This window comes from Gymnoscopelus microlampas, assembly GCF_963454915.1.
Source record: "Gymnoscopelus microlampas genome assembly, chromosome: 19".
NCBI lineage: Eukaryota > Metazoa > Chordata > Actinopteri > Myctophiformes > Myctophidae > Gymnoscopelus > Gymnoscopelus microlampas.
The window spans coordinates 36,103,139-36,115,565 of NC_139956.1; the positions used below are offsets into that span (position 1 = coordinate 36,103,139).

General features: G+C 46.1%; 1 protein-coding gene across 1 annotated transcript in view; it reads left to right on the top strand.

Annotated features, from left to right (window-relative positions):
• The window catches only part of LOC311034981 (acetylcholinesterase-like), a 36,934-nt gene that overhangs the window by 22,812 nt on the left and 1,695 nt on the right, over window positions 1–12,427 (top strand). The window contains exons 2-8 of the mRNA XM_084043024.1: window positions 5,526–5,824; window positions 6,213–6,441; window positions 9,430–9,562; window positions 9,767–9,918; window positions 10,585–10,771; window positions 11,127–11,437; window positions 11,797–12,006. Of these exons, the coding sequence (XP_083899150.1) occupies window positions 5,542–5,824; window positions 6,213–6,441; window positions 9,430–9,562; window positions 9,767–9,918; window positions 10,585–10,771; window positions 11,127–11,437; window positions 11,797–12,006 (1,505 nt within the window). The 5' untranslated portion in view covers window positions 5,526–5,541. The remainder of the gene's footprint in view (window positions 1–5,525; window positions 5,825–6,212; window positions 6,442–9,429; window positions 9,563–9,766; window positions 9,919–10,584; window positions 10,772–11,126; window positions 11,438–11,796; window positions 12,007–12,427) is intronic.

Here is a 12,427-nt window from a genome sequence, read left to right on the forward strand (position 1 = left end):
CTAAATAAAGTACATCAATCAATCAATGTCAGCTATATCATATGAAATCTAGCCTAACTGTAGCAGCCTACAATAAGAGACAATGACATTAAATTCCATGTTTTCACCTCGATTAATAAGGAATCCATGATCACATGATGCTACGGTGCACTTTGATTTCATGTTTGTGCGTGCGCTCTCACTTAACTGATGGGGGAACAACTTTGTTGAGTTCCCACATATATTGTTGCAGTAATCTGATCCCTGGTCTGTTCTATAACAGCACTTGATTCTAGCAGCCCGAGCCCCCATTATTTCACACCTACAGCCAGTTTACAAAGAACAACAATGTGTTGTGTTATTTGTGTATTAGCTTGTCTGGCACCTAGTTGGTCGAGTTGAGAGAGCAATTGCATGTAGCCAGTAACATAATGGTCATTGCGGTGAGAGGCAAGCATGCAGCCAAAGACGACGATAACGCAACACAATAGGAACGGTGAGGTGCTAGATCGGCGCCGGTCGGGAAAAAAGTGGTGAAAAAAGTATTTATATATGTCTTTACTTAAGTAAAAGTATCAATACTGCGATGTAGAAATACTCAGCTGTTACAAGAAAAGGTCCGGAATTCAAAATTGATTTACTAAACGTAGGCTGCAAAAGTATTGGTATCAAAATGTACTTACAGTACCAAAAGTAGAAAGTACTCATTATGCAGAATGTCCCATTTCACAATTTTTCAAATGTATATATACTAGAAGTTCGGGCCGCTTCGCGGCCCGAACGTCTAGCGTGACGCGTCGTTCACTTTGCAGTGCCACCTTACAGGCACCTCACAGTGTGAGAGAGAGTTTTGTGCTCTCCTAAAATCTCCAGGCTTTGAAAGTACCCACTTCAGAAAGAGGTGACGTGCATCACCTCTCCAATGACCAAAACCCACTTTGTGATTACTCAGACCTGGTATGGCAGACCTTGGAAATGTATAGAAATGACACATGGAAGAATGCAACAGTTGTACCTCAATGTGGAAGTAGCACTTTTTTGAAAACCACATTTGCAGTGTGGTCTGTCTGGTGTGGTATGGCAAACGTGAGGGCTGCTGGGTCACCCGTCCTTGAACTGGCAACATAAAGCTGTCCGTGGCTGAAGACAGGGGACTGTAGCCAGACTCCCACTCTTCTGAGGGTCTGCCCTTGGGACTTGTTGATGGTGGTGGCAAAAGCAGTGCGGACCGGAAACTGTCGTCTAGCCCAGTCAAAAGGGAACTGTCCAGCTTCAGGAAGGAACTTGATGCGAGGGATCAAGACCTCCTTTTGTGTGGCTGCTATTGTGCACAGCAGGAGCTTGTTGTTGAGGGCCCTCTGGAAGTAGAGTTTGGTCCCATTGCACAGTCCGTCTTTGGGGCTGATGTTGCGGAGTAGCATCAAGGGCATCCCAGGCTTGAGGGTGATGATGTGGCGGGGAAATCCAGTGGGGCAGAGGGTGTTCAGATATTCGATGGTGAAGCGCATTACATCTTGGTAGTCCACCAGGGTGTCTGCACTGGTCAGCTTGGTAGCCATACCTGGCACCCAGGTCTCCATGATGTCATTGATGGTGTCCACCTCTTTGTTGGTAGGGGCAAGCAGTGATCTGCCTGCCATCCAGCCAGTGTTTGTGTAGTTGGTGGGCAAGTCTGGAAACACTGTGTTGCAGAAGTCTTTCATGGAGGTTGCCTCTGCGATGTTGTCCAGGTCAGTGTTGGGTTGAATGTGGAAACGCATGCTCTCTGGGATGGACACCAAGTTGTTGTCATCATTGGCTGTGCCATCGCCAAGGCTGAGGGTCCATGTGTCAAAGTCCTCCAGACGTGAGTCTCCACTGGCCTTGACGCGCATGTTGTCTGTGAGGTTGAAAACGGTGAATTTGTCCCACAGTTTGGAGTTGTTGAGGCAGCTCTTTATAATCTGGGCCTCATTAGCCCTTTGAACCACTGGGAGACACTGACGGAAGTCACCGGCCAAGATAAGAATTTTTCCACCAAATGGAGTGTTTGGCTTGGTCATGAGGTCTTTGAGTGTGCGGTCAAGTGCCTCTAGCAGGTAGCGGTGCATCATGGTGGCTTCATCAATCAGCAGGAGGCGTGAGCGGCGCAGTAGTTTGGCCAGGCTGCTCTGTGCTGTGATGTTCAAGGTTGTGTCCTTTGTTGGGTGGAGAGGAGCTTTGAGGCGCGAATGGAGTGTTCTGCCCAGGTGGAAGGAGTTGGGCTGCAATGCCAGTGGTTGCCATGGCAAGGGCAATACAGCCACCTGGTTCCAGACTGCGCACTGCGTCCAGGAGGGCATTGAGCAGGAAGGTCTTACCGCATCCTCCACGTGCTGATATGAACAGTTGTAGGCTCCGCTGTTGTCGGACTGCTGCCATGACTGTGTCATAAATCTGCTGTTGTGCTGGAGTGAACTTTGGAATGGTTGCCTCCACATTGGCTGCCAGCTCGTGAACATCATAGTTCATTTCCTCACGGATGAGGGGCTCTTCCATGTTGACCAGGCCATGGACAGTGGCCTTTTCTGCATCAGTCATTGGATCCAGGAAAACGTTGTGGAGGTCCTGGTGATGGGACTGGAGTGAGGCTTGCAGATCCAGTCGCACCATGGTTTTCAGCTGGTCCTCAGTGAAGGTGAGATTCCTACGCTGTGCTGTGCGCTTGAAGTCATCGGTCCACTGGGACCAGTGGTCTGTAAACAGTGTTTTGGGGTCAGCCGGTTGGCAGAAGAGGAGGATGATGACGAATAAGAGACGAATCTGGGGGCAGAGCTGTGTGAGACCAGCCTCAGTGAGGACTGTGGACCACTCGTTGTCATCATCCAATAGGCCAAGCTCCCTGCACACGTTTTGGTAGGTTTCGAGGGTCGTGCCATTGATGGAGTAGAGGTCGTCAAAACTTGTCTTCCCTCTGCAGTGGTCATGGTGGAGTAGCAGTCTCAGGTAGAAGACGTCTCCAGCCACGGGGTTGAGTGTGTGGACACGACCAATGGTGCGTGTCTTGTTGGTGCGGAGCTCCCAGGTTTTTTTTTTTTTTTGGTAGGTGTATTGTGAAGGCATGTCAACATAGCGCGGCATGGTTGTAGGGTTGAAATCTGGACCTGTGCTGGCTTTCTCATTGTTGTGGAAGAAAGCAGTCAACTCTGTTTTCCTACCCTGCTGCACCACAGTCTCCTCAGTACCCTGGGCAAAATAAACTTCCTGCTGGTCTTTCAGATGCAAGCGGAGGGCTTGAACAGGAGGGTAGTTCTTCGATATGGGGAAGGAAAACAGTTTCCAGCAGGCCTCACTCGATCCAACAGAACGCATGTCCTCATAGTCTCGAATCTCATCACGGGGTGGTTGGACGCCATCAACTTCAGCAGATACCATTGCACGGTCTGGCCCTTTGGTGACATATTTGTAGAGATATTTGGCAGCAGTGGGGGAGGTGCATACTTCTACGTTGATATGGCAATTGTATCGGAGGCTGAGGTAGGGGTTGTAGGGAACTACCCAGCTGTTGTCAATGGGTTTTCCCCCCTTCACCTTGTTCTGGAGAGCGACGGCGGTAGAATGGATGGCTTGTCTTGCCATCGACTATTGTTGTGGCCTGGAATGGTTTTGGGAAGTTCTTGGTGCAGCTCTTCTTCTCCATGCAGGGAGAGGTGGGATCCAGTACTCCACAGGGGCCGTGGATCATATTAGAGAGTACAATATTCCACAGTGGCTGGCGACAGGCTTTTTCTTGGGCTGAGATTCCCATTTGGTTTGGATCAGGGGGGAGTTCTGCAGAGAGAATGTTGTCCACTTGGTCTGATGTGTTGGGGCTGTCCTTAGCTGCCAGGATGATGAGTAAGTGACAGTGTGGCAAACCGCGTTTCTGGAACTCTGTCACCCAGAGGAAGGCAATGGTTTTGCCAAAGATGCAGCCCTCGGTGATGTCATGCATGAGCTGATCTTTTTTTAGTTTGAATACCCGGGCCACCAGGTCAGGTCGGTCTTGGGTTGTCTGGCCAGGGGTGAGGGCAGCAGCAATCTCTGACCACTGAGGATTGCAGGTCATGGTGATGAAGAGGTCAGGCTTTCGCATGTGCCGGACTATGGCCATAGCGTCCTGGTACTTGTTGTGGTACCAGCGTGGACTGGCCTGGAAAGAGCTAGGCAGGATAATTCTACCTACAGCATTTTCCTGCTCATTGTAGTACAGAGAATCCGGTTCCTGTCTCCGCTCAGCCACAGCCTGTTGGACGTTCTTGTAGGTGTATAGGGCTGAAGTGGTTAATGTATGTTTTGTAATAATAATCAAGTAACTAGTAACTAAAGTTTTCAAATAATTGTAATGGAGTATACAATATTTGCCTCTGAGTGAGATGTTGTGGAGTAGAAATAAAAGTGGTGACAACTGGAAAAAGTAAAAGTAAATCAAAATTGTACTTAAGTAGGCTACAGTACTTGAGTAAATGTACTTAGTTTACACCACTGCAAGTAGGCCAGGCCTCCTGTCAGGTGCATAGAATAAACATTATGTCTGGGAAATTATTAATTTGAGTTATTTTCACTAAACACTAAATTAGACACAAAGTTAAAGTTGAATGTGTTTTGTATTGTTCAGTACACCTGCAGTGTTGTTCTACTGTGTGTGTGTGTGTGTGTGTGTGTGTGTGTGTGTGTGTGTGTGTGTGTGTGTGTGTGTGTGTGTGTGTGTGTGTGTGTGTGTGTGTGTGCGCGCGCGTGTGCGTACGTGCGCGCGTGCGTGTGTGTGTGGCAGCGGTGGCCTAGTGGTTAGAGGGGCGGCCTTGATACCGGAAGGTCCCTAGTTCGATTCCCCAATTCATCACATCAATCATGAATCACCGCTGAATAGCCCTTGAGCAAGGCTTCCATGCAGGGTCCGGCTGGAAACAAGCTTCGTGCTTAGTCCGACACCCTGGGTAAACAACAAACTTTGCTTTTTTGTGTGTGTGTGTGTGTGTGTGTGTGTGTGTGTGTGTGTGTGGACAGAGAGAGATAGAGAAAGAGACATATATAGACAACGTCATGATGCAATTGTTCCTTTTGTACTGCAGTGGGTTGCTTCACTGTGTACACTATAATGTTACACAATGTTTACCCACTATGCAACTGTTCTCTAAATATATCCAAACCTCCTAGCCATCCACGTCTGCTTTTTTCAATCTGTGTGTCAGTCTTATTTATTTTATTGTGATATGGATCCCCCTTGTGTCTGAATAAAGATTGAATTGAATTGAATTACGCTTAACCACATACTTAACAGACCTCAATTGCACTGTACTTGGTGCGTTCTTTTTCAATATACACCAAATCTTGTCCCCAAAAACAGAATGGGGCTGCTGGGGTTCATGTGATTCATGTGGTTAATTTGTACACCGCTGCATGACGGCGAAAATAACCAATCTACAAGCTCTCAACATGTCACATCACGACGTGCTGTGCGTTTGTAGATCGGCTACTTTTGGTGATCGACACCGTCGTACGACGCGGTATAAACCAGACTTTCGTCTGCGTGTGCTTCCTCCCAGCAGGCTCCAATCATCCCACATGGCCATTTTAGTACACATCCAGTTGCTCCTCTTCCTCGGCTCTTTGGTAGCTGCTCAGGACGACCTCGTGGTTAACACGCCTAACGGAGGGATCAGAGGTAAACTGGTCGCCCAGCAGGACGAGCCGGCCGTCAGGGCGTTCCTGGGGATTCCCTATGGAAAAGCCCCGGTGGGTGAACTGAGATTCCGCGCTCCTGAACCAGCTGGAGGGTGGGAGGGGGTCAAAGATGCCACGGAGTTCCCAAATTCCTGTTACCAGCTTCCGGATACGCACTTTCCAGGTACAAGAAAAGAAACACACATTCATGGCTATACTTGTGAACATAAACACTGTTTTTCTGTATGTGTCCCTACTGAAATGAAGGATAACGTGTTGCATACATACACACATGCAAGCACACACACACGCACGCACGCACGCACGCACGCACGCACGCACGCACGCACGCACGCACGCACACACACACACACACACACACACACACACACACGCACAGGTCTGCAAGCCCGTCAGCCCTGACGCCAACAGTTGATTGTCAGTCAGTCAGTCAGCCAGTCAGTCAGTCAGTTAGTCTTTCAGTCAGCCAGTCCGTCCGTCAGGCCGTCAGTCAGTCAATCAATTAGCTCAACTGCCTTATTCCATCTTGTTGATTTGTTTATTCTTCCCAGGGTTCCGTGGGGCAGAGATGTGGAACCCCAACACCCCCCTGAGTGAGGACTGTCTCTACCTCAATGTCTGGTCAACACGAGTCAACCCCACCATGGCCTCCCCACCGGCTCCTGTACTGGTCTGGATCCATGGAGGCATGTTCAGCACAGGAACTGCCTCTCTGGATATATATGACGGTCGCTACCTGAGCCAGTCAGAAGGTGTGATTGTGGTGTCGATGAATTACAGGTAAGACGTTGTGTAAAGCAATTGAGTACTATATAACTCTGATATATTATTATTATTATTATTACAAACTAGAAAAAGTGCTTCTCGGAGCACAGGTCTCCGCCAGGTCAGGTAGGTTATTGTGGATCAGCAATGTTCGGACTTCGCCAATCAGGATGGAATATGAAAAATCAGATGAAACCACCTTGATCACTTGACTATAGAAATAATGTGTACCGATTTGCATGATGTTTGGACACAATTTGTTGGAGTAATATAAAAAAGAAAATTGTTGCAAAAAATCGGCCTCCTCGTGGCGCTATAATAGGGATATGTTAAAAGGGTGGCATTTGTTCCTCAACGTAGTGCGAATCTGCATGCAAAGTTTCAGCGCAATCGGACGCTGCGTTCATGGTTTGCGTCACTTTGTTGAAAACGGGCCACTCCGTATTTGTTGTTTTATGTTTGGGGGGGACCGCATGTTGTCTTTTGGTTTGTCTCGTGTTGTGTAAAAGAAAAAAAATGGGGGTGACAAAAGTCATTTGCAATGACTTTTGACATATGCTACTGGAATTATCCCCAAAAAAAAAGTATAAAAATATAGCTGCAAGCAGCGATAATACAGGGCCAGAGAGAGAGAGAGAGAGAGAGAGAGAGAGAGAGAGAGAGAGAGAGAGAGAGAGAGAGAGATGGATACTGGAGAGAGAGAGAGAGAGACATGGAAACTGGAGAGAGAGAGAGAGAGAGAGAGAGAGAGAGAGAGAGAGAGAGAGAGAGAGAGAACGGAATAGATTGGAGAGAAAGAGAGGGAGAGAGAGAGACATGGAAACGGAATAGATTGGAGAGAGAGAGAGAGAGAGAGAGTCATTGGAAACGGAATAAATTGAAGAGAGACATGGAAACGGAATAGATTGATGAGAGAGAGAGAGATGGAAACAGAATGGATTGATTGGACATCTCAACCTATTGCCATTAACAGGAATCGAACTCTCAACTTTCGGACTAATAGGCTGCAACACTAGCTATAGTGCTATAGCTTTGTCCAGGCTGATGTTGTCTGTTGAAGATCATAAACTCTTTCATTCTGTCATGAGCCAACACTAAGACCACTCGTTCACAAACCATTTACCAATAGAGAAATTGTATGTCTCCTCGCAACCGAAAACAGTGAAAGCAGCCGATTTACAAGCTCAGAAACACGTTGCTATCTGAAAAGTTTTGAGATTGTAGATCGGCTATTTTCAGAATGAAGTATGTCATACATTGAAAAAACGTACTCTCAAATGAGCATTTCAGGTTATCTTTACCATTTGCACATGTATTCATTGATACAGTCATGTTGTTTGCAATTCAACTTAAATGAAGTCTGCATCAAGTGAGGCTTGCACTGGCGACCTTGAGATTGTGAGGCACTTATTTAAGGGAGACGCCATTGGACCAACATACAGGGAACTGTGAAAAAGGAGATCACACAGATGATACAGTTTCACGCAAATAGCTGAAAAATCCTGGGTTTAAGTGTTTTTCAAACTGTTCAAAATTGCGGACAATCTAAGGGCGGAGCTTACTGGTCAAAGCGATAGATGTGTTCCTCATGAGTTCAGCTATGGCCGCCCCTCAGAGAGAGAGAGAGAGAGAGAGAGAGAGAGAGAGAGAGAGAGAGAGAGAGAGAGAGAGAGAGAGAGATGGAAACGGAATAGATTGAAGATAGAAACGGAATAGATTGAAGAGACAGAGAGAGAGACATGGAAACGGAATAGATTGAAGAGAAAGACATGGAAACGGAATAGATTGAAGAGAGAGAGAGAGAGAGAGCCATGGAGACGGAATAGATTGAGTCATGTTTTTTGCAATTCAACTTAAATGAGTCTGCATCAAGTGAGGCTTCAACCGGCAACCTTGCGGTCGTGAGGCACTCTTAGGTAGCTGCAACACTACCTATAGTGCTATAGCTTTGTCCAGGCTGATATTTTCTGTTGAGGAACACAAACTCTTGCCTTCTGTCATGACCCAAGCCCCTGTTTCACTAACACTAAGATCACTCGTTCACAAACCATTTACCAATGAAGAAATTGTACATCTCCTCAGAACCAGGTACAGAGCTGAGAGCTCTGTACCTGTAAAAAAGAAAAGAAAACGGACCTCTCCTGCAAACTTTAGATGTCAATCAGGATGGAATATAAAAAATCAAACAGATCCGTCTTGTTCACATGACAGATCATGTCTACCGATTTGCGTGAAATTTGGATACAATCTGAAGGCTTAATATTAAAAAAAAAAGTTTTACATAAGTCGGCCTCCTTGTGGCGCTATAAAAGGCAAATGTGAAAAATGCAGGGCAAAGGTTTTTCCTTGGCGTCTAGAGATAATGCATACAAAGTTGTACACAAATTGGTGCAGTTTTAGGTACAAAAAATATTCCTGTTATAACGCCGCCATGAGGCTGATTTGAAAAAAATCTAGGGGCATTTCTTCCTCAGCCTAGTGGGAATGTGTGTGTGAAATTTCACGGAAATTGCATGTTGTGTTCATGATTTGAGGCACTTTGTTCAAAACGGAGTAGTCCTGCAAACTTTGGGAGCCAATTTTAGCCAATCAGGATGGAATATGAAAAATCTGAACAACAGATACTGTGTACTGATTTGCGGGATTTTTGGACAAAATCTGTAGGAGTACTGTCAAAAAATGTGTTTCGCACAAATCGGCCTCCTGGTGGTGCTATAAAATGCCCATGTGAAAAATTTGGGGCAGAGGTTCTGCTCTGGCATCCAGGGAGTGTGTGTGTGCACAGTTTGGCTGCGATCATGCCAACGGTGGCAGAGATCAGCTGTCCGCAGACGGAGGGGGTGACAGACATACACACGGACGGACGGACAGGGGGCAAAACATACTCTCGCCAGGCCGAAACAATGAAAGAAAAAACATTCAATGAATAGTTGTGTCCAAACTGACTGACTGGTATACTGTATTATGCACACACTGTAACCACTGTTTTTTTATCTGTGACAGAGTCGGAGCACTGGGTTTCCTGTCCCTTCCTGAGAGCAAGTCTATTCGTGGAAATGCAGGTCTACTAGACCAGCAACTGGCTCTCCGCTGGGTAAAGGACAATATTGCTGCTTTTGGAGGGGACCCCTCTAAGGTACCGCTTTTTATTCATTATTTATTTCAATCCTTGTCCATAGTGTAATTTATTAATGCAGATTTAATATATTTTAATTTACCATAAATACAATTAACTATTTTAACACCATGCATCAGCAATATAAGACTTTTCATGAGGGAAATCATTTGGGAGAAACAAAAGTATAAGGTAAAGAAAGCCTTGCTGTTACTGTGTGTCCAGGTGACCTTGTTTGGGCAGGGTGCTGGGGCAGCGTCTGTTGGCTACCACCTTCTTTCCCCGGGCAGCCATGGACTCTTCCAGAGAGCAGTGATGCAAGGTGGTTCCCCTACTGCACCCTGGGCCTTTCTCAGTCAGACCAAGGCCTGGGAGAGGTAACAGTAGTCTACATTATGCTGTGTGCCGGTTCGTCAGTTGAATCAGCGGTGAACTCATTCATTCAGCCAGTCATTCCTGCATTGTCTGTCTGTCTGTCTGTCTGTCTGTCTGTCTCTCACTCACTCACTCACTCACTCACACCACATCATAATTATGTCTCCTAATTCATTGAAGTATATGACCGACACGAATACACTCACAATTAGAATTAGTGATTCATACATAGAGTGTACTGGGTAGCAAACAAAGGCGAAGAAAACATCCATGCTCATTAAGAGAAGGGCACTCAGACAGAAGAAATATCAACCCTCTCTTCTGCTCTTCAACTGTGTTGAAGAGAGGAAGACAGTTCATCATTATTATTCAGAAGTAGTGACACACACGTCTCAAACACTGTTCTCAGATGCATGCAAACTCAATTATGGCTCATACCATGGCTCATACTGCTCTCATTCATCTTCCGCCCTCTCAATGTTTCCACCTCCCTTTCTTCATTTACATCCCTTCCTCTTTTCTCTCTTCTCTCTCTCGCTTCCTTACCTTTCATCTGTCTCTCACCCTTCCACATTCCCTCTCTCTCAATTTCCCCAATATCATCATCTTTCCTTCCTCCTTCCCTCCCTCTCTCCTCCGCACTCTCACTCCTCTCTGTCGTTTCTCAGGTCTGTGAGTCTTGGACGGCTGCTAGGCTGCCCGCTCTCCCCTGCAGCTGATCTGGAGGCGTGTCTGCAGAAGGCAGACCCGGAGGTCATCGTAAACCAGCAATATGGCGTTTCTCGTGAAATAGAGCTCCTAGGCCGGCCCTTCGTGCCAACTGTAGATAACAACTTCCTACCAGCTGAACCAGAAGTAGGTGTGAGGGTGCAGTTCCTGCAAGGGTGATATTGCAATGTGTGGGTGTGCAAATACTGTACGTGGGTGGGCCATGCAACAGTGCTTCACAGTAAAGGTGTGTTGAAGCATTAGGAAGATGATGTTGGTGTTTCCGCATGTTGAAATGTAGTGGATGTTGTGTACTTTCAAATGTGCATGTTTTGAATGGGAATCTGAAGCATGTTATAGCAAGCACACATTTAGGTTGAGCTTGAAACAAACTTCTATAGCTGGATCAAAAAGAATCAATACTACATTGGTAGGTCCCCCTAAAAACTGACACATTTAAAATTTGTAAAAGCAAACTCTTATTTTGTTATCACTCATAAAGGTGCTTCTTCGCACTGGCAACTTCCTGAAGACAGATCTAGTGATTGGCGTCAACTGGGATGAAGCACCCTACTTCCTAATGTATGGAGCACCAGGATATGACATCACCAGTGAGAGTCTGATCAGTAGGAGGGACTTCCTGGACGGGGTTGCCCTTGCAATGCCCGGAGCCAGTAATGTCACAGTGGAGACAGCTGCTTTCCTCTACACAGATTGGGCAGATGAGAATAATGGCACCACACTTCGAGACCATTTGGGTCACCTGGTTGGAGACCAGTACTTCGCTTGTCCTGTCTTAGACTTCAGTATCAGGTAACTGATCCAGGCTACTCTGTTGATTTTAGGAAGCCTTGAAGTTAGGGAGGGCCATCACAAAGTCATCATTTTGAATCCCAGTTCAATTTCTTAGGATTTGATAGCACTTGCTGTGGGTACCTTGGACAGCTTCATGGAGTATAGGGAGACATGTGGAATTCCACTGTAATATCAATTCTATTTAATTTCTAGTGCTAAATGACACTGATAGGGGAAACCAAAGATACACGGGCATTGTGTGTCCCTCTGCATTCCTAAAACAAAAAGAAAAACAGTGTGCATGCTGTGCAGTTGTCTTCTTTAAACTCCCCAAGTCTAGAGTCAAAGTAATACAATATGGTCACCTCCTCTCCCAGGTATGCAGAACATGGAGGGAAACCCCGCCTCTACCTGTTTGACCACCACGCCTCCACCAACCCCTGGCCAAAGTGGATGGGTATTATGGGTGGCTATGAGATCGAGTTTGTCTTCGGAATGCCAATGAACCCAACCCTGGGACACACACAGGAGGAAGTGACCATGAGCAAGAAGTTAATGAAACAATGGGCCAACTTCGCCCGAACAGGGTAAAAATCCACCCACCCATCCATCCATCCATCCATCCATCCATCCAATATCATATTTTTATTAATGTAATACTTTTTATCATGTTTTGTGCATAATGGAGATAAATACGTAACCTCTGTTTTAGTATAAAATAAATGCCTTGGTCAATGCACTGTGGATATATCGATACTTTGATGGTTTGTCTACTAAAATCCCACAGTGGGGAGACTTTTATATTGGCTCCCACTATACAGTATTCAAACAGTGTACATTCAAGGTGGGATGACATTGATTGGTGTTGTACGTGTATAGCATTGCCTGTCAAAGTGGGGTCCAGGGATCACCATGGTTCCTTGAGGGGGTTTCAGGGGGAAAATGAGGAAGAGTTGATACACTTATTTATTGTATTTTACTTTAAAGCACTTCAAAAAATTAAATAAA